The 23738-nt window shown below is 36.0% G+C and overlaps 1 protein-coding gene across 5 annotated transcripts in view; it reads left to right on the forward strand.

Annotated features, from left to right (window-relative positions):
- Positions 1–23738, forward strand: part of ptprq (protein tyrosine phosphatase receptor type Q) — a 134028-nt gene that overhangs the window by 19748 nt on the left and 90542 nt on the right. For 3 of the 5 annotated variants that reach the window (XM_087292748.1, XM_087292749.1, XM_087292750.1), the window contains exons 1-2: positions 12925–13221; positions 18827–18941. In XM_087292748.1, coding sequence (XP_087148874.1) covers positions 13165–13221; positions 18827–18941 — 172 coding nt within the window. In that variant the 5' untranslated portion in view covers positions 12925–13164. The other 2 variants (XM_087292747.1, XM_087292746.1) reach the window with 1 other exon arrangement.

Here is a 23738-nt window from a genome sequence, read left to right on the forward strand (position 1 = left end):
AGAGAGAACAGTTTGTTTAATACTTTTTTTGTATGTGTTTCTAGGTGCAGAAGGTTGTGGATACGAGAGCAGTTTTTAAAGATGTTATCGCAGGAAAGCTGTGCAACATTTCAGTCAGAACCGAGAAGGAGTTTTTCAGAGATAGTCCAGCCGTATGCCTCACCATCAGAGCTGGTAACGTTACAAATCCTGTCTATAACAGTTTCTGTAGGGCTTTTGGACAAAACTATAATATGTTTTGAAATAACCATGTTTTAGCATATTGCTACCAACTGTTTTATGTTTAAGCACATTACTGTAAAAGCATTTTTGCATGTTTTTACATTTATCTGAGGTATTAGCAAATTTTAACACTATGCTATACACTGTAATATAACTAGCATATTTCCCACATTGCTAGCATGTTTTAGCAATTTTTTTGAATTATTTTTTGAATTATTTAACATGTTGCCAGCACCCTAATGCATGTTTAGTGGACACTGTGTCTGTGTTTTAAAATATTACTGTAATGTTGACATAATCATACTTTTAGCATGTTTTAGCACATTAGGCTATGATGGTTTAACACTGTAACAATGTTATCCATGCTGGTAGCACCTTTTGTTACATTGTTAACATGTTTTAGCACATTACTAGCATGTTTTAGCAACTGTAAGCATGTGTTAGAGAAAATTGCAAGTTTTAACAGATTGCTGGCATTTTTTCACATAATGCTAGGATGTGAAATGTTTAGCATATTGACAGACGTTTTTCAGTCTAACTAGCATGAACTGCCTAATTTTTTAGCATGTATTAGCACATTACTAATATGATTTAACGCATTTGTCCTTCCTTTTTTTTGACATTTTCATTTATTCATAACTTTTCTTTATAACTTTTGAAGCCATCACTTTTGTTTGTTTGGGCTTTATCTGTTTGTAGCCCCCAGTTCGGTCAGTTTGTTGCCGTTTCAGAGGACATCAGTGTCTCTCGGCGTGCGCTGGAGGGCCTACCGGGGGGTCACAGACTCATTCATGCTGTCCATCAGAAATTCAACCTTTATCTTTCACGCCAATCAGAGTGCGTCTGATGACAGGTGAGGATTTAGATCACTTTTCTGCCCTGAGGATTCATCCTTTATGTGAGAGAGCTTTGGACTTTGTCATTTCAGAATATACCAATTTGACAACCTGTTGCCCGGAGGTATGTACACTGTCCAAGTGAGCAGTGTCAGTGGAGACAGACGAAGTCTTCCAGCTTCTGCAACTGCTAACACACGTGAGTGTGGCTGCAATTTAAGTTTGTGAAGTTGCTGAGACTTTTATGTTGAATAGCTGGGAGGGGGTTCATTTTGTGCATCGTAGGCCCTTTTTTACAATGACGGCACTTCACTTCCCCTTGTCGGCAACTCAGTGTATTTTTAGTTTACCTTTCGGTTTACCTTTAAATGAATAGGAGACTTCTCTGGAAAATGTACTAATTAAAATATTAACATTGCACGTTCTGATTTAAGAGTATTACAGTATTAGGTATTTTATTATTTTATTTGCTTGTTTATTTTACAGGGACAATTCACTTGACATTGTTATACAAAGATAACCGATGTTGTGTACATAGGGCATAAACTGTAGCATAAAGCTAATTTGCAGCCCTCGTCCCTGGTTAGGCTTTACATTATAAAAAAATAAAATAAAATAAATAATAATAATAATAATAAAAAAAAACGGCAAGAATAAAACACAATACAGCAAACATGTACAATATCTACAGAGATAAACATAAGATGCAAGTCCATATGGATAAAGAGAAATGTAAATGGGACCAACCTGAAAGAGTAATGCTTAATGTTCACATTGCTGTAAAGATTTCAACCATTCTTTCAGCTTTACAGAAAAAACTGGGAGTTCTGATTGTAACTTGAAATGAACAGGCATGGCATTCCATAGATGTGAACCTTTTACTGAAAAGGATGACTGACCCACAGCGGTTCTGCATCTGCGGATTCTACAGTTCCCACTTACTGCCCCTCTAGTCTTCGCCCCATCACTACTGAATTTATTTATTAACTCACAAACTACTTTAGGAGCAAGACCATGTATACACTTAAACATGTTTTTTAAAAACGAAAACTTTAAAAAAACTATCAAAACTTAACAAATTATATTCTTTAAGAATTTGACAATGCTGATTATGTGTCCGAATGTTTCACATACTAAACTACTTTCTGAGTTTGAAAATGATTCTTTAAGTTATTAAGAATAATAAGCTATTGTTCATCAAGCAAAGTATATGTTTGCAACCTTTTCACTTATTAATTAAGTTTATTTCCTCAATATTTTTACCTTGATGCTGCTATGAATATACATTTATATTATCTGTTATATGTATATATGTTCCAGCATGAGTAAAATTCTTTTTTAAATGTTCTCAGATTACCTGGTATGTTTAAAAATGTCTATAAATGTATTGAGTTTTATCATTTATTATTTGTTGATTCAATAATGTTTTGTTCAGTTTCTCCATTAAAATAAATGAAGTCAATGTCCTGCAAATTCGAATAATGTCATAATCCATACCTGCCAACACTCCCGTTTTTCCGGGGAGTCTCCCGTATTTCAGACCCATCTCCCACCCATCTCCCGTATTATTCTGTCTCCCGGAAAACACCCGGAATCCCCCCCAACCCCACCTAACACCCCCTTTCCCCCTTTTTATTTTAAATAAATAAAGCTTTTTGTTACAGTCCCCATGTGCACCGAACCCAACGCAAACCCATCTTCATACTCTTCAGTTCACTCCCCAACCCGCTGTTCACTTTGCGCGTACTCCTCTCCCTCCCTCCTGCTTTTCACTTCGCGCGCACCCCTTGATGAAATCTCACGTATCTTATGATACGAATGTTGGCAGGTATGTCATAATCTAATAATACTGAAGTAAAATGCCGTCGTCTTGGTGTTATTTTTGCAATTGTACATTACACCTGTGTAAACATCTGAAATCTTTCTTTGCCAAATGTCGACAAGTGCAGACAAACTTCATCTGCAGAAAAGTCAACAACACAAAGCAATAAACTGTGTTTAAAGCAATTTGCATTTTCTTGGTTCAAGCGCAAGTCTGGATGATCTGTACATTTTTTTTTTTTAATGCCAGATGTCTCACCTTGAATGCCGATAGTATAGCAAATATACAGCTGACTGGATGAGTTCTCTATGGGGAGTTCTGTGTAGGCGAAAGTAACGATACACTGTGTGGAGTGAAACCGGACACTGCGTGACATCATGTGATATCATGTGAAAACATCATGTCAACTCCCGCATAACAAACTAGCAAGCGGAAGCAAATGATCAAACTTTGATTGAAGATTACCAAAGCTTTTTTTTCTGTAAATTAACTTGCATAAATGACTTGTTTACCTAACCGACAGCAATGTGCTGTAGCAAAATAAACAATGTAGAGTTTAAAGGTGTAGACCCGCCAAATGTCCACATCAGTTACTCACACTGAAGTTGTTCTTAACATTTATGAATTACTTTATGTTGAATACAAAACAAGATGTTTTGAAGAATGTTGGACACTAGCAGCTATGGACATCCATTGTAGGAAGAAAAAAAACTAAGGAGGTCAATAGCTGTGGTTTTTCAACATTCTTCAAAATATCTTCTTTTGTGTTCAAGATAAAAACTCACAAAGGTTTGAAACAAGTGAAGGATGAGTAAATGGTGACAGAATTAATGTTTTTGAGGAAGCTATCCCTAACTTTTAAAAAGAGTCAATAAACCCGCTCACAAATTCACATGTTAGCTTTCCTCCAAAAACCGCTGGCGTTTTTTGTACTGCCTGCGTAAACACTGCCCTCTAAAGTAACATGCTAATTGAAATGCAACCTTATAAATCACTCATTAGGTGCCACTCAATTTGCATACTTACTGTATACACTATTCTGTTCATTTTTTAAATATAAAATTGCTCACTTTTATTGTGTTCTCTTTGAAAAAGAAAGGAAAATCTTTTTATTAAACCTAAAAACCTATTAAACCTATTTAATTTGGAATTGAAAGGCTTATACTAACCCTTTTTTGTTGCTTACTGTATGTCAATATCATAATACTGTATATCACAAGAAAAACTTCAGCAATTATCACAAGAAAATGTTATACCGTCATATACCTATTCTGCTCCGTAATATTTATGTAGAAAGTGGGATTTACTTATTTTTATTATTTATTTTATATTCAAATTTTAGTTAATTAAGTTGTTTAATGAAGATTAATTAAGAGTGTTGTAATTAATGTTTGAAATGCCATAGAAAGGTTTTATTTGTTATCATTACTTTATTTAATATGGTACTCTGACAAACAATCAACAATACATTTTTAAATGTATTTATTTAGTTATTTATATTTTAGTATCTTTCATCTATCATTTTTGGATGAATAAATTTTTTTATATATTATAAAATATATTATAAAATTATTTAAGATTTGAGATCATTTGTTGGATTACCACTGAGACTGCAGGTCAATTCTTGCTCAATGGAAGCATTATTTACTTAAAAAATTATCATGGTTGTTTTTTTCCAGCAAACTTATTGAAGTTAATTCTGCTTTTGTCTTCTTACAAAAGATTTGTATTAAACTGCTCATAAAATAAATGTATGATTTTTATCTGGCTCTTTTATTTATTTAGAACAGCATTAAGGTCAATTGAAGGAAATGTATGCTAACCAATATTAGAACAACCTGTTCCCCATAAGCATCTATGATGACTTCAGTGGCATCCACTGTGTATAGGCAGCTTAAACTCCTAGGGATAATGGCCACATACAAGGTCAGGACATTTTAGCTCTTATGTTTTATGTTTTATATATATTTTTTATAGACATACAGTGTCATCCTGCAACTGTTTTGCAGCATATGAAATGTCCCAAACACTATTTTAACTCTCCACAATGGGCAAAAAATGTTGTTTTTACTGATTGTCAAAAAATGTTCAAAAATATGTGTGTGTTATTAATGCATTAAAAAGCAGTATGGAAAAAAAACTGTGTTCAAGACAGAAATAAGGATTTTTTCATTCTATTACACACAAAGGTGACTTTATTGTGTTTTATGGATATTTGGACCACGAGTCCACATATATGAACATAATTTGTCCCTAAAAGTACATCATATCAAAAGATGATACTTTGCTTTTATTCTAATTAGGTTCCAATAAGTCCAAAAAGCAAAGACAAAGAAAAAATGCATGTAAAAAAACAGCTTGGGCCTTAAGCAAACTCACACACTTGCTCTCAAAACACTTTTGTTTATCCCTCAGTTCCAGAAGCTCCCGATGACCTCATATTCATTGAACAGGAAGTGAACAGCATGTTTGTGATGTGGACACGCCCACCTGGCAGAGTGGATGGGTACAGGGTAGGATGACTTCTTAATCAGCCAATCAGTATCGAGATCCACATTTGACAGTGAATACAGTGTATAATAATATTTTTCAATATTCAGCTTTTAATTGTTTGCTTACATTTGTCAGTTGATTATGCACAGAAGTTGTGTACAATATTAAGAGTTATTAAGAGTTGATTTGTATTGTAAGCATGACTAGACTAGTGTATGGCCCTTTGCACGCCTGTTAAAACTTTCATACTGAGCGTCTCAGCTGAAATGTAGCCTGGCAACACCCTGTAGCCCCGTGTGCTCGGGTTTCTGCCTTCCTCATAATGCATGAGCACCAGTCCTTCAATAGACCTCACAAAGAGAGGGAAGGTATCTAAATGTGCAAACTTCAGCGGGTGCTTTGTGTGCACTTGGAAGTTTGGGATGAGATGGCTTTTCGTTCATTGGTCCTGCCAGGACCCCAGATATCTATTGGCTAATAACTTAAGTTCATCGATCACTTAAGCTTTATTTATTCATTTATTTTTTAATGTACTTTTAATAGTTATCTATTATGCTCAACAAGACTGATTTTTAAAGGCAGTAAATGCAGAAATTATCATCACTATGTCAGTTTTATTAATTTCAAAACTGTTTTTTCTTTATCAACATTTTATTGTTTATTGTTTATATTTTAACAATTCTTTTCTGACATTTATGCTATTTATTATAAACTATTCTTATGTGGCTTTCATTGTTGGTGTTTTATCAGTTGTGCTATTAAAGCAATTTCTTGCATTATATAGGTTTAAGTTTAAGTTTAACAACTTTATTAATCCCACCAGGGGCAATAAGATTAGGGTAGTAGCAATCCATTATATAAAGTGTCTAGAGTATTGAGTATTAGAATACTAGAGTAAAGAGTGTTGACACAAAGTATATTTTCTACACAAAATATATTCTCTTATGCATCATCCCTTTTACTTCTTTCCAAAAATTTCTAATTTTGCCACACTCCCATATGCAGTGATATAATGTACTTTTAAAAGATGGTATAATAATAAATAAATAAATAATATATATTTAAATTTTAATTAATTTATTTGGTTAGTGTCACACAATCTTTTGGATATCTTCATAATATGCTGTTTTTCAATTCAATTCAGTTCACCTTTATTTGTTTAGCGCTTTTACAATGTAGACATAAAAGATCATAGTAAATTAAAACGGTGTAGTTCAGTAAAGTGTTTAAGTTCAGCTCAGTTCAGTGGGGTTTATTAGTCCCTATTGAGGACCTGAACACTGAACAGCAAATCTCTCAAGCGTAGCTCTGTCGATCCCAAACCATGCAAGCTAGTGGGGACAGCGAAGAGGGATAAAAAAAACTTCACCAATTGGCGAGAGTGAAGAAAAAAAACCTTGAGAGAAATCAGACTCAGTTGGGCACGACCATTTTAATTTCTCCGCTGGCCAAACGTCTCAGCGGCAGAGGCAGGAAGTTGGGCCTCAGCAAAGATTTGGTCTGTCCCTGGAGCGTCACAGGAATCAGTCTCATGCTCCCCACTCCTCCATGACCACCACTGCTGCTGCTCAGGATACGGCCTGGTCCAGGATATGGACACCTTGGGATCATCTCGTCGCTGGTCTTGGATCGAATCAGTGGCGCTGCGTAGTCTGAGGGCCTCGGGATGAGTATCCCCAGGTGGAAATAGAGAATAAAGAGAATAATTAGCGTAGTTGCTGTTCATAGTGTAAATAAACAAGATGCAGAAACCTGTGAGGAAGTGTTTTTCCACCCAAGAAACAATTCTTATTATTAATAATGTTGAAAAGAGTTACGCTGCATGATATTTTTGTGGAAATTGTAATCAAAAGTAAAAAAGCAGCATTTATTTAAAATTGAAATATATTGCATGTTGTAAATGTCTTTACTGCTATTTTTGATCTATTTAATGCATCCATTGCTAAATATTTATTAAATTGCAGTGTATTTAATTAGCTTCTGTTTTTTTTTTTTTTCTAGTTTCGATATGGACTCACAGATCACCATCCTCTTCAGCACCAGCTTGATCTTCACGAAAGCAGTGTCAGCATTCATGATTTGACCCCAGGAAGTGATTACAGCTTTGATATCCAGTCCTTCCTAGGGTCCGATTTCAGCCAGACCACATCCAAAAACATCTCTACAAGTACAAACCTCTCCTTATTATTAAAGCAGTTACAATCTTAAGTTGTGTGCTACTTTACATACTATCAGGGCTTGACATTAAATTTTGATCACCAGCCACTTAGCTAGTAGTTTTCCACCGTTACTAGCCACTCGCCATTTTCACTAGCCACAATTTTGTTGTTGGGAAAATATGTTTTATATACGTAAATTTGACTTTGGCGTGGGTTGCGGCATGCTAACAGAACTTCATTTAGATTTTGTGTTTTTTCCATTGCCTCCTCAATCATTTAACAGTTTTTTTTTTTTGTTTATGAGCTTACTCAATGAGCATGAGCAAATGGGTTATGCTGTCATAAAAAGTGCTGCATTGCAATTAGTTTTCTTTCACAGGACTTTTCAGGGCTCAACTCAATAAGGATTTATCTTTTTTTTTCTCTGGCGACACAAAACTAATTATTTCCTTGCCACAAATTTAAAATAATCTGTCAAAACAAGCAAAATGCTACTGTATACATACACTTTTTATTCAACTAAACAGTTGACATTTAAAAATGTATATATTATCAAGCATTTAAAACTATGCGCAGTGGTCTGTTCTGGCTCAAGATCCCAGATCACCAGTTAACTGTGCAAACAACAACATATTAAAGCAATATTATTGTAAAGGATGATTATTAAACTGTATTAACAAAAATAACAGCAAGCAAAAGAAAGCAGGTAAAAACATTCTGTGCACAATAATAAAAGGATGATGCCACGCACACGGTTAATGTTAGGCCAATTAATAATCTGTTCTAAAAACGGTTAAAGCGAAAGCGACAACAACTGCTGCTGCTTACAAAAAATCTCAACACAATCTCACTGCAATTTGTAACTTTTTCATTTAGTGGCTAATTCGTATGAATTTATACGATCTACTTTGTACATTTTAGTACGATTTGCTCATCCCCCAATGACGTTTGGGTTTTGGGGTGGGGTTAGGTGCAACGCCTCCTTTTTGAAATCTTACAATTTTAAAAAAATGTAAAAATTAGCCACTAAACTGGCAAAACATAAAATATTTACATTTTCTCGTGAGATCAGGCTAAAATCTCAAGCCCTTGAAGGACTGTGGGTGCACAAGCATCGCACTAGATTTTGAGCCAGCACTGGCAATTTAAAAATTAGTTTCAGCCAGCCAAAGTGGCTAGTGGGAATGGCTGTCTAACCCGCCACAACCGAAATCTAAACGCATTTGGCGGGTTGGCGGGTGTTAATGTAAAGCCCTGCATTCTATAAATGTATTTTTTGAAAGTGTGTCCCAAATTGTAGTGTGTTTAAATTGGTATTCCATAATTACCTGGTTTGTGCACCACGTCTAGTAGAAACACAATGTGTGGAATGGATCACTGCACACTTTAATGGCAAATATTAACATACAACATATTGGTAGGCCCACCCAGAATATACGCGCGCAGAATTCCGCAGATTTTCCGCAGATTTTTAGCCCATCATTAATTCTGTTTATTTACTTGAGTAAATGTGTGTATATCTATATTTATTTCGTTTTTTGATTAATTTCAGTAATATTATTAACTAAAGTGAAAATGTTCATCTGATTTATGTACAATGCAGTGTGTAAAGTCATATTTTCTGTCTTTTAGTAGATATATTATATGACTAACTTGCTTTATTTACCAAATAAAGTGAATCTAATTGGATTTGCATTTTAAACATTAAATAGAAGTTAAAAAGAAATGATTTTTTATTTCATATATTAATGTTTTAGTTATGATACTCCCAAAAAAAATCCGCAGAAATCTGCATATTTTAACCAAAAATCTCAGCAGAAATAGCAAAAAACGTCCGCAGATTCCGTCTGGCCCTACACAGTGGATGGGAATTCAATAAGAACTACACATAGTGCTTGTCACGATATCTATTTTTTGTTTTATGATATATTGCACCAAAATACATTGCGATAAATTTTAAGAGCGTTTTATGCCACTCATTATGCAATACCAGAATGACAATATAATAGCATCATAATGCAAGTTGCACTCTTCCAAAGAACACATACTATTTAACACTGAAGAATGTTTAATTTATTCATAGTCATTTTACTGTAACAATTAGGCATTGGAATCTCACTCAGTAGCCTATCAATAATGTTAAAGATGTTTAATATATTTTAATTAGATTAAAAGCCTTTACCATATGGTTGGGATTGAAGTGGCTGGTATTTAAATGTTTTTGTCATGTCGAGTCTCTTTTGGTCCAGATTAGAGATGTGCGGATGGGCTATTATTTCATCCGCAACCGCATCACAAAACTCATCATCCGTCCACTATCCATCCGCACTAACATTTTTGAACAAATTTTTTAAACCGCACCCCCCCACCATCTGCTGACTGAGCTCTTTATTTGAATGGCTTATTCCTTTTTATTATTCAATGAATGTTTCTTTATTGATTATTAGAAAATAGAGAATGACATTAATGACATGCAGTTAATCCAAACGTGCAAGTCAAATCCAGCATTAATTGACGCTTTGAAGTGACGCTAAACAATACGAGGACGTGTCGTTTCACTTGATTCAATTCCTCGGTCCTTGAGTCTTTTCCTTGCGTCCTTCCCTTGCATCCTATAGGGTTGGAAAGACGAGGAAAGAAAGCAAGGAAAGGAAACGAGGATACACAAATAAGAAATGAGAAGCACCCCTATAAAGCTCTCAGAATATCAGCAGTGAACTCTGTCTCCAATTGGCGCACAGGGACAAAAGTAAATAAATAGCCTAAATTAAACGCACTGTACTGTACAATTTTTTTTATTATTATTGTAGCCTAATAGAAAACGCATTTTGACACATCATTTCAACATTCAGACGAGAGCGCCTGGGCTCAATGCGCCCTGCTGCACTGAAGGAGCGCTCGCTCGCAGCACTTGTTGCTGGAATGCATAGAATTCTCTTGGCAAGGAGCTGTAGTCGTGGGAATGACTGGCCTTGTTTCTCCTAAAAGGAAGTAGATTTTCCTCTGCTGATCCGTCTATACGGAAGTTTGTAGAGGAATACTTCTGTACTTCATCCAGAATTAGTGTATCCGATTCCTCCTCTCATTCTGTGAAGTCAGTCCTAGGCTTTTTCGTTGGTGCGCCAGCTATGTGTACAAAAACAGTACAACCGCCCGCCACCCGCCCGAATTTAATTAAAATTGTATTTTTCGTCAAGTCATCCGCCCGATCCGCGGTTTTTCCGCGGCTGTAACCGCCATCCGCGCATCTCTAGTCCAAGATAGCCAAATTGCTTGTTGCTGGAATCTTGTTGCGTCACATGTTCTTAGGAAACAGTGTTACTGACTCTTTCTAAAAAATACAAAAGCACATTTTAAAAAGCAAGGTCAGTCTTGATGTTTTTCTCAATGGATCTTTTCTTCCAGGACCAGCCGGTGTCTGTTCGCTCTTTGTGTCTGATGTAAATGTCACGTCCGCCACAGTGTCCTGGGCTGCAGCCGCTGGAGGGTTTGATTTTTATAGAGTGATTGTCAGAAACAGCTCTCATAAGTGGACGATAGACGCGAGTCCACACTTGCAGGAGGTCACAGTCAGCGGCCTGTGGAGCGGCTGCTCATACAACACCACTGTACAGAGATTCAGAAACGCCATCAGTGGAGCCGCTGCCACCATCAACATACACTCAGGTCAGAGTCTTACTCATCATGCACTCTGGTTATTGTGCAATTAAGGAGATTTTACCCATAAAGACTGAACCTTTACGATTGAATGATTCTCAAGTGGTCTCAAGCATCTATGATGCAAACTCTCTTTTTTTATATTTCTTGATGTTAAACTGTAGATACAGTACTATGGGAGTCTATGAGAAGTTGCCAAACATTCTTCAAATTATCTTTTTGTGTGTTATGCATGTGTGTCATACATGTTATGTGTGTTCATTCATTAATTCCTTAATTCATTCATTCAATCATCCATTAGTTCATTTATTCATTTGTTCATTCATTAATTCCTTAGTTTGTCCATTCATTTATTCATCCACCCAATAGTTCATTCATTCGCTCATTCATTGATTGATTCATTCGTTCATTCATTAATTCCTTCGTTTGTCCATTCATTCATTTATTTATTGGGTCATTCATTTGTTCATTCATTCATCCATTACTTCAATTATTTGTTCATTCATTAATTCCTTCATTTGTCTATTCATTAATTAATTCATTCATTTATTCATTGGGTCATTCATTTTTTCATTCATTCATTCATCCATTAGTTTATTCATTCATTCGTTCATTCATTAATTCCTTCGTTTGTCCATTCATCCATTCATTTATTAATTCATTTGGGTCATTCATTTGTTCATTCATCCATTCATCCATTAGTTCATTCATTCATTCCTACATTCTTCCATTCATTTATATATTCAGTCATTCATTTGTTCATCGGTTCATACATTTATCCATTAGTTAATTAATTAGTGCATTCATTCATTAATTCGGTCATTCGGTCATTTATTTGTTTATTCATTTATCCATTAGCTTATTCATTCTTTCATTCATTCATCCATTTATTCATTAGTTTTTTTATTCGGTCATTCATTTGTTCATTTATCCATTCATGCATTAGTTAATTTTTTTATTTGGTCATTCATTCATTCCTTTGTTCTCCATTCATTCATTCATTTATTCATTCAGTCAGTCAGTCAGTCAGTCATTCATTTGTTCGTTAATTTCATCCATCCATTCATTCATTCATTCATTCATTTATTTGTTCGGTCATTCAATTGTTCATTCATTCATCCATTACTTTACTAATTCGTTCATTTGTCCATTCATTTATTCCCCTGTTTGTCCATTCATTTATTAATTAATAATTCATTCATTAGTTAATTTTTTGTTCATTCATTCATTCATTCATTCATTCATTCATTCATTCATTCATTCATTCATTCATTCATTAAATCTAAACCATTTATTAATTTGTACTTATAAATTTGTATACATTTTTCCGCATCACATAAATATTTATAAATTTGTATTAATTTTTCCACATCGCATTATTGCTAAAGAGGCCATCAACAACAATAAATTGCATAAAATATCTGTACACTTCCTTTGAGAGAAGTTTCTTTTTTGATGTTGGGAGCAGGTTATTAAACCACAAAATCTCTCAGAAGAGTAAAATAACTTCATTAAAGTTTTCATATGTACACTCAGATGTGCAAAACACCAAATCTGTGTGTTTCAGTGCCTGCCAGTCCTGAGGGCCTGCGTGTGATAAGTGTGTCACCTCGCTCTTTCTCACTCCACTGGTTGGCATCACCTGGATGTGAGAAGACGTACCAGGTCCAACTTTATCCTGACCACGGCAATATCAACATTACCACCGACACAGCGGACAACAACGTCCAGGTACACACACACACACACACACACACTCACACAGCCGTATGCCAGGTGTCAGGTAGAGCAGTATCTATATCAGCTGGGCGGAGTGTGGGTGTGCACTTGTGTGTGGACGAAGGTTGGAGAACAGTAGAGAGAGTGAAAAGGAGAGCATCAGTAATCGAATTTGCATTGGTGGAGGAACTATATTGGTTCTGATCACTCACATACCACTGGTTAGTTACCCGTTCTCTCTTAGTGAGGGGCCATCATGCCATCCTGTTTGCCCTTGCTGGTTATTCTGCATGCGGCCCTCGCTTTTGTTCAGGTAGGCATCAGTTGCGTATTTGCATTGCATGGGTTTTGTGGTAAATAACATGCCTTTTTGGGTTTTTACTCAATTAAATGCATAGAGAGTGGTTTTAAATGCAATTTTAGTTCATCAAATTGTTTAATGAAGATGAATTAAGAGTGTTTTAATTAATGATTGAAATAACACTTATGGAAAGGTTTTATTTGTTAGCATTGCTTCATTTCAAGTTAAACCGGCTAATAATGATTAGATGTTTATATATAATATACAGTTGACGTCAAAATTGTTCGCTTTCCTGTGAATTATTAATATTATGTTATGAATTATGTTATATATTATGTTTACAAATGTGTTGAAAAAAATCTTCTTTCCAATAAACAGAAATTGGGGAAAAATTTAAAGGGGTGTTAATAATTTCAGAGGGCTAATATTTCTGACCTCAGCTGGATATAATATGTAATATTTTGGCCTTAGTGATTTTGGTTAGTTAGTTGGTTGGTTAGTTTTAATTACAGAGACAGTTCACAACATTTGTTAGACATTCACTTTTACAGCATTTTCCATTTACTGTAAATACTGAAAAAAATCAGGGCGGGAAAAAAACAAGTTCGTCATGACAATAACTGATCAACATATCTCTTTACATTAACTTACAATTATACAAAAATTTGTATTTATTTATAGGAGAAAGGGAGTGTGGACGCAATATATGCTAATAACCATGAAACTTAGGACATTAGGTTGAATGGAAGTTATATACTCAATCCAGTTGGACCAAATGTGAATGTAATTTAATTCACATTTGATTGTAATTCCATTGATTGTAATGGTCCAAATGTAATAAACGTGAATTCACATTCCCATTATTCTCATTTAGATAAACCATGTAGAGCACAGGTGTCAATTCCAGTTCCTGGAGGGCCGCAGCTCTACACAGTTTAGTTCCAACCCTGCTCCAACACATTTGCCTAAAGGACTCAATTAGTTTGATCAGGTGTGTTTAATTAGGGTTGAAACTAAACTGTGCTGCGGGCCTCAAGGAACTGGAATTGACACCTGTGATGTGGAGTGATTGAATTGAAATTCAAGTGATTTTTACTTTAAACTATTTTGTTTATACATTTCATTTTACTTTGTATTGTATTTTGTAAATTGTAAAAAAAAAAATGTTGGGTTGGTAACAACATAAAGGATTTAAGTTAGCCTATTAGTTTTTTTTTTTCAAATTTAAGTGGATTGAACATAAAACAATTAAGTTGTGCCAAAAAAATTGTTGTTTCAGCTCATTTTAAATGAGTAGTTTGTTTGTGAATAAGTCATTGAGTGTACTCGTATTTCAAAATGAGATTCAAATGAAATCATCAAAGTTTTTATTTGCAATTCAGTAAATTATTCTTCCAGTCAAAATTTTTCAGACTCTGAACTGAACAGAATTTCAATTAAATTGAATTAAAATAATGAATGAAATAAAAAATTAAATTTGGAAACTTAAAAGGACACAATTTCATAGTATTTTCAAATTTCCAACTCTGCGAGATTTCTCTTCATGAGAACTCTTTCTGTCCCTGTCTCACACACACACACACACACACACACACACACACATGCACAGTGGGGTGTTTGAGAGTGATGGTGAGCCGCCACTCGACCTTAGAGGAATTCTTCAAATGGCTTGTGTTTCCTAGAATGAAAGAATACAACAGTACTGGCATACTAACAGAGACTGGAGTGTGTGCTAAATATCACTCTATTCACTTCTCTTTCTTGTACACGACTCCAGGTTCACAAAGTACAGCCATTTTACATTTTACTTTTTGATTATTCCATTAACTAATAGAGCTATTAAAAGAAAAATATATTAAAGCTATTCAGAATTCAACATCATGATCATAAACATTGCCATCAACTATAAAAGGTTGTCTTTAAATCTATTTTCCATTGATATTTGTATTTGCCCTGAGTGAACTTTAGGGTTTACAGACTTTGTAATCTTAAACAGCTTGTGTGATTGGTTGATATTTGGTTATTTATTATTTGCTTTTCAAATCAGATTACGCACAGAAATGCACAAATGTTTTAGCCCATCATTGAGTCTATTTATGTACTTGTGTAAATGTGTGTAAATATATATTTATTTTGTTTTATATTGATTTAAGAAATATTTTTGAATAATATGCAAATGTTTATATGATTTATTAAATGTGTTTGTATGGCAACACAGTTTGTGAAGTAAAATTTTTTTGGATTTCTTTTTGGATTTGCATTGAAAACTTTAAAAGTCTAAAACAAAGTATTTAAGTTCTTAAGCTCTCAAAATCATTATGCATTCTTCAACAGATTTTTTCAAAACCTTTGCGCAGAAATAGCCAAAAATGTCAGCAGATTCTGTCTGGCCTTGGATAAAACACACATTATGTGTTGCATGACTTAGATTTAGCCCTGCTGCTTTTGTCAGGCTATTTTATACTTGATTGATTGATTGATTGATTGATTGATTGATTGATTGATTGATTGATTGATTGATTGATTGATTGATTGATTGATTGATTGATTGATTGATTGATTGATTGATTGATTGATTGATTGATTGATTGATTGATTGATTGATTGATTGATTGATTGATTGATTGATTGATTGATTTGGGTTATATTTTGTATTGAATAACGCATTCACTCATATTTTGCTTCAATAAACTCGTAATATTCTAGGTATTAAAAATAAGTTAGTAGTAGGTATAGGATATGAGTACGGGATGTAGAATAAATAAAATCATTAATGCATAATATGAAATATAGAAGTAATAAATGGCCAATATTCAAATTGATTGATTGATTGGTTGATTGTGAACTGAATACGCTTTAATTTAACCAAAGTGAAACAACCGAATCAAATTAATTTATATTTTTAGCATGTTGATCTATTAAACACATGCATGCATTTGTTTTCCTCAACAAAACATTGATGATTGCATTAATAATAGAAAATCTATTAATTTTAGATCATTTAGAATTGAACATCACAGACACATTATTAATAAAAAGTCACCTTTTACAATTAAAATGTTGTCTTTGAATCTAATAAATAGTTAGAACTTTAAAGTAACTTTTTACATAGTTTAATCACGAAAAATTGCATCCAAAATAAAAGTTTGTTTTGACATAATACTGCACTTGTGTATGTACTGTGTATATTTATTATGTATTTATAAATACACCCAATGATTAATCTATGCCCAGCAGTAATTATATTAAGTGCCCAGAAAAGTGGTGTATAAATGAAATAATTATAATAATAATCCATCTCAGGGCCCCTTTGCTATTACATAAAATTGCTAACTGTCTCAGAAAAGTGTCATCAGTAATGGTTAATATTCAGTTATTTCTTTGCTGTGATTCATAGAGTGTGTCTGTGTACACGTTCTGCATGGAGTGGATTTGGTCATGTTATCTTGTTTTGCTGCTCTTGTCAGGCTATTTTATCCTCAGATCTGATAAGACTATTGTCTTTCTGGAAGGAGCCATGTGACGTATCGCCAGTGGTAATTTAGCCTGCCGCTGTTACATTACTTAGCAGACCACCGCAGATGCTTTTGTTTTGTGATGTTTGTGAACAAATTATTTCTGGTGAGATTCATTTGTGTGTTTGTGGGTTTGCGTGAGGCGCATGGATTATTGAGGGCATCTCATGGCTTTGATGCTAAATGATGTGTTATGGAAATATTGGGATGGGTTTGATTTAAGTCTTTATTTTTTATCAGTTCGGTGATTCTTGATCTTGTGCTGACTTTTCGGTTTTACCAGAGGTTTGTTGTGTAATATAAAATTCTTCAATCTACTAGAACATATATGGCTTAAGAGGTTGTAAGCTCAGACATGAAATAAAACTACTGTATAGTCACTTATAGTAAATACTAGGGATGCAACAATACAGTTAGCCCACGGTTCAATACATACCTCGGTTTTTTAACACGGTTGTTGGTTCGGTTCTCATGGCTTGACACGTGTTTTTTATTTTTTATTTTATAGGCAATAGGAACAGTAAGAGGTTAGGGTGAAAAAAATGAAAACGATTTATTGCAAAACTCATTTTGTTTTACTTAAAAGCCAAGAAAAGTACACTAGTTCCTAGTGTACTGTATAAATAAATTAACACTGAAATCTCACAGCTGCTGGTAGCCATGTAATAATAATAATTAATAATTCCTTACATTTATATAGCGTCCTTTATATATCCTTTTCTGGGCACTCAAAGCGCTTTACACAATGGGGGGGGAATCTCCTCATCCACCACCAGTGTGCAGCATCCACCTGGATGAAGCGACGGCAGACATTTTGCGCCAGACTGCACACCACACACCAGCCGATTGGTGGAGAGGAGACAGAGTGATGAAGCCAATCATGATATGGGGAGGGTTAGGAGGCCATGATGGACAGAGGCCAGTGGGCAGATTTGGCCGGGATGCCGGGGTTAAACCTCCACTCTTTTTCGAAGAACATCCTGGGATTTTTAACAAAACATTGTGTCGGGACCTCGGTTTAACGTCTCATCCGAAAGACGGCGCTCACTGAGCAGTATAGAGTCCCCGTCACTATACTGGGGCATTAGGACCCACACAGACCACAGGTTGAGCGCCCCCTGCTAGCCTCACTAACACCACTTCCGGCAGCAACCTAGCTTTCCCATGTGGTCTCCCATCCAGGTACTGACCGGGCGCAGCCCTGCTTAGCTTCAGTGGGCGACCATGTGAGAGTTGCAGAGAGCTAAGAGCATAGTGATTGGATATTTACTCGCGGGGAGGAGTTTCCTCATCTCAGCTCATGGATTTAGAGGCACACACAGTCAATTCAGGGAGATATAAAACGCACATAAATTATTTAAACGCAAAACCGCGAAAACTGCAATTCACAAGCGCGTATTGAACCGTGGAGGTCGTACCGAACGGTTCAATATTAGATTGAGAACCGTGGCATCCCTAGTAAATACTACAGTGTTTTTATCCATATATTAATGTACTTGAATTATCTCGCTTGTTAATTCTGTAGTTGCCATGTACAACAACTACAGTAATATAAACAAATTACCCAATACTGTAATTGTCCTCAACTACAGAATATATTATACTACAAAAGACCACAGTCTGATGAAGTAATATCAAATTATTTACACACACACACACACACACACACACACACACACACACACACACACACACACACACACAAATAAGTATATCTGATTAAATTTTTTCCTCTGAAGAAAGTCTTATTTGTTTTGTTTTGACTAGAATAAAAGCAGTATTTATTTTTTTAAAACAGGTCAAAATTATAAGAAAATGTATCATATTATTTAGTTTTAATATAGCTAAAGTATAGTACGTTTAAATATTCTTCTCATCTAAAACTTAAAATGTGTATTTGTTTTTGTCGTATTTTGTAAAATGACTCATCTATGAATGGACAGTGTAGATTAATAAACATTCCTCAAGACTGTAAATGAGAATTACAGACCTTTAAATAAACCAACAAAAATGGTAATTGAAATTATAAGCATTGTTTTTGTACAGTATATATACATGTGTCTCCTGCAGGCAATCAGTATTTTATATGCTGTGTGTTTTAGGCTCAAGTGTCCAGCGTCACCCCAGGAACGTCTTACACCGTGACGGTCAATGCAGTGGCTTCATCAGGCTTCAGTTCACCTGTCAGCCGAATACTGGTCACCACTATTGAGTCCTGTAAGTGTGTGGGCTCGGCCCTTATTCATTTACAATGCTTTCCTTTCTTTTTTTCATGTGCATTCGCCATACAGTAGGTCATATTCAGACCACTGTTTCTAGACTGAGTGTAAAGCAGAGTGTTTTAAAAATTATTTGGAATCTGTGAAAGTGTTCAGGGTGCCACGGTGGCGCAGTGAGTAGCACAATCGCCTTACAACATGAAGGTTGCTGATTCGAGTCCTGGCTGGGCCTGTTGGCATTTCTGTATGGAGTTTACATGTGCTCCCTGTGTTTGCGTGGCTTTCCTCCGGGTGCTCCGGTTTCCCCCACAGTCCAAAAACTTGCACTATAGGTGAATTGAATTGGCTAAATTGGCCATAGTGCATGTGAAGAAGTGTGTGTGGGTGTTTCCCAGTGTTGGGTTGCGGCTGGAAGGGCATCCGCTGTGTAAAACATATGCTGGATAAGTTAGCGTTTATCCCGCTATGGCGACCTCTGATTAATATAGGGATTAAGCCGAAAAGAAAATGAATAAATGAAGGAAAGCTGAAGTGTTATCCTAATTCAGTGATATTGTAAGGTGGAGTCCATTCATGTGTCAGTGTCACACTCCTTACCAGTGTTGTAGAGTTACTTTGAGTTACTCCACAAAAAAGTAACTATACCTGTAGTATAGTTGCAAATGTACACTTTTGCTACGCAGTTTGCAAACGTTTGTTGACACGATGGATTTAGGAAACAATCAATGAACTGTTTATAAAGATGGAACTTGCGACCTTAGTTGGCTAATAAGTTGGCCCTTCCTACACTTCAAGAACTGTACTCTTACCCAGCACAGTACCTGTTCGAATGGTTACCGTCTAATCAGCGCTTCAGAGCACCAAGCACAAAAACAGCCAGACACAGGAAAAGTTTCTTTCCTCAGGCCATCTACCTCATGAACAGTTAAATATTCCCCAACTGTGCAATAAATATGTGCAATACTTTCTCATACGCATTTGTACACAGCACCTTATATCAATATACAATGCAATACTTTCTACATTCACACTACATTTGTACACAGCACCCTATAACCTGTAGATTTAGAACAAATCTGTACAAGTCAACATCCAGATTTCTTGACTAACTGCATCTCCGTTTAATGTTTATCATCTTTTTTTCTCATATTTATTTTGTGTTGTCACTTGTCACTTTATGTACACTGGAAGCTTCTGTAGCCAAAACAAATTCCGTGAAGCACACTTTGTAATAAAAATTATTCTGATTCTGATAATGTTTTATGGAAAACGCACCACTGGGCGGGTTGTTAAATTTTGGGTGCGTTCGCTCACACTGGCCCGACAGTGGAAAAACGGTTGTTCCTTGTGCCACCCTTGCAAATTTGGGAAAAAATATGGAGGACTATTAGTTCAGGAGGGCTTAAAACTAGTAATGTCCCGATCAGTTTTTTTTCCCTCCAGTCCGAGTCATTTGATTTTGTGTATCTACCGAAACCTGATCAAATACGTCTATAATACATAAAAAATAATGAAGCAGAGAGAAGAAACTGATCCAGGATGTTCCTTATTTTTTATTTAATTCACCTTATTTTAACATTCAACAACTCTGTTAACAAACAGAGCACTTCTGTGAGGTAGCTTGAGCAATCAAGTCATGAATAACATCAATTCTTAAATTTTGGACTTTAGTGCAACACAACAGTAGTTATAAAAAAATTAAATATAAAAACAAATAACACCTCAACTTAAAACATTCATTCATTTTCTTGCCAGCTTAGTCCCTTTATTAATCCGGGGTCGCCACAGCGGAATGAACAACCAACTTATTCAGCACATTTTTACATAGCTGATGCCCTTCCAGCCACAACCCATCTCTGGGAAACATCCACACTCGTACACTACGGACAATTTAGCCTACCCAATTCAGCACCCGGAGGAAATCCAAGCGAATGCAGGGAGAACATGCAAACTATACACAGAAATGCCAACTGAGCCGAGGATCGAACCAGCGACCTTCTTGCTGTGAGGCAACAGCACTACCTACTGCGCCACTGCATTGCCTCAACTTAAAACACCCGTCAGGAAATCCCAAGTTTACATATCTCACAGTTTGCTACGGTAATGTTGTCGTCATCAACTCTGTAATACCTCCAGACCACAGACGTACTTGCGCTTTCCAAGCTGCTTCCCTGTTCTACTTTGTTGCAGAGATGCTATTGGTTAAATGCTGACAAAGTGATGTCTGTGAAGATCAAGAAAGAGGTCTAACTCTGTGCCACCGCATAACTATATATTTTCTGAAAAGGTAGTCCCGTGGACGTTTCTAGAGATCGCAAAAAACGTTCCATGAGGTACGTATTTGTGAGTTTTTGCGAATCCGCGAGAGGCAGCTGTGTGCACTTTTTCGCATCTCGTATGTCTCTCGCGAGTGCTGTTCGCGTCCGCGCCATTCTCGCGTTAACCCACAAGAGGCCACTGTTGAACGACCGTCTGTCCGACTGGCTGAATGATTGACTGGCCGACCCACCCTCCTCCTCCTTCCCTAAACTTAACCATTTTTACCGATTGACCCGCCCACTTACTTCCCTAAAAACTTCCCTAAAACTTCTCACCCTGTTATTCACTTGTTCATTTTATTTTTTGAGTATTTTGCCTGATTTCTGGAACCACTCTTCCCCGCACTTGAACCCGAGGTCAGCTCCTCTTTGCGTCTCAAGTCTGCCGATGTACACGACAAGCTAACTGGAAAAACTAATTGTGCCACGAAAGCCCTCCACAAGGAGGTAAGCAGTCAGCCGGTAAGCGCGAAAAGGAACGGCACTACATCGCCCCATAGCATTCACTTAAAAAATGAAATGCAGCCATACGTACCTCCGGCTACATAGTTTGCGGACTCCAGAAATGTCCGCAGGACTACGTTTTCAGAATGAGCCTGGGTTAAAATATTTGAGTCCTGATCGGGAGGTAACATCAGATTTAGATCGAGTCTGAAACTGCGTGATTGGCCCGGTTTTCGATCACGTGAACGGATCTGTACGTCCCTACTAATAACTATATACGCAACCATGTGAAGGCTACACCATAACTATTGCATGCACTTACAGTTATGCAGAAGTATAAACTGGCCTTTATAAAAATGAATATCCTCAATTCTCAATTCAATTAATATTCTCGATTCAAAAATTGCAATTGCAATCATACACTGTAAAAAAGGGGAAGCTGATGTGTTTATCTTTATCTGGAGTGTGTTGCAGTCGTCAAAATCAATTTAGTGTTTTCCTTTGAAAGGGTAAATCCAATGAAATGTAAAACTCTTTGTATATGAATCTATACACACTGTTTTCCACTCGAGATGTGTGTGTGTGTGTGTGTGTGTGTGTGTGTGTATATTTATGTTTGCATAATTGATGCTGATTCCAGTTAGCAGGCTTTGATACGCGGGTATCAGATTCACGGGTCCCTCAGAGAATGGCATGAACGGGTCACGCTTTCTGATGGTTTATATTGTTATTCTCCTAAATGTCTGACACCTCCAGCAAAACAGAGAGCCTTCTGAAAGACCTCCGCATTTGATAATGACTCTCGATGATACCAAATCTAGGTCAGGGCAACCGTATCCGTCCTGCTTCAATGCACATCAAGAGGAGATGACGGAAGCTAATGCAAGAAGTGACAATCGATTGAAAATTAATTGTGTGTAAAAACTGCAGACAACTAATTGCAATACAAAAAACAAGTAATTACAGTTGTATTAAATGTGTCATGCAGCATATGAGATCATAATTTGTGATGTACGTGTTTTTATTAAATAGTAATTGATCTGCTAGGATCAATAAAGCTGATTAAATGTGATATTATATTGAATGTGTTAAAAACACGACTCAAATAGTTTAAAGGTGCAGCAGGTGATTGTCTTCAGAAACATTTTTTTTTGTGCTGGTTGAAAGTCTCTTGAAATTTGTTGCACCGATGATTCCCAAAATTCTGATAAGTAGCTCAAAGTAATCCGTCAACAAATGTAGATTTGTACATCAGCAGTAAAAACAAATCCTGAATCAACATTGGAGTTACTTTTGTACGCTGGAGCAGTGGTATAGGCCCACCCGCAAGAGTTAAGGTCTGAAGTGAAGAGAGTCGGGGGGGATTGGGGGGGAGGAGGGGGGGATGGGGCTTGTGATCAAGTGAAGTATTTATCACACGTGCAACCCTCCCTCCCCCCAACCCCACGGTGCGTGTCCTGTGGGCGCCGCAGTAAGGATGACAGGTTCTTTTAGACAGGTTATGATACATTTTAAAACTATATTATTCATGCAAAGCTGTTGTAGATTTTGTTGTTTTATGAACTTTATTTTCTTTATTCTCCACAAGTGGAAATTTATCAGTGTTTTCACCACACAACCACATCAGTGTCCACATTACACACCTCACAGAAAAAACAGGCAACACAAATACATTCAACGTTATCACATTAAAAAACCCTATACATACTTACTGTAGAACCCAGTATTTTAAATTCTAATGGCACATTTGATACACATTTTTCTTTACTTGAGGTTGCCTAAAACGTCTTTTTGATGGGAACTTAAGGGATGGGAACAATCTTCAATGATGACACATGCTTTCTGTTTAATTCTCATTGAATACATTTAATTTTGTTGTCTTTTTTATCTACAATTGCTCTGGCAATTTTTACTACTCGACACAATTTTTGCTTTTCCTTAATTGGCCATACCATGCAATCATGTTAAAATTCACAACACTTTAAAATGAAGTGAAGTTTCATAAACTAATTTCGAGAGGAGCAAGTGATATG

The sequence above is a fragment of the Danio rerio genome, chromosome 18 (assembly GCF_052040795.2).
Source record: "Danio rerio strain M-AB ecotype USA chromosome 18, GRCz13ab, whole genome shotgun sequence".
NCBI lineage: Eukaryota > Metazoa > Chordata > Actinopteri > Cypriniformes > Danionidae > Danio > Danio rerio.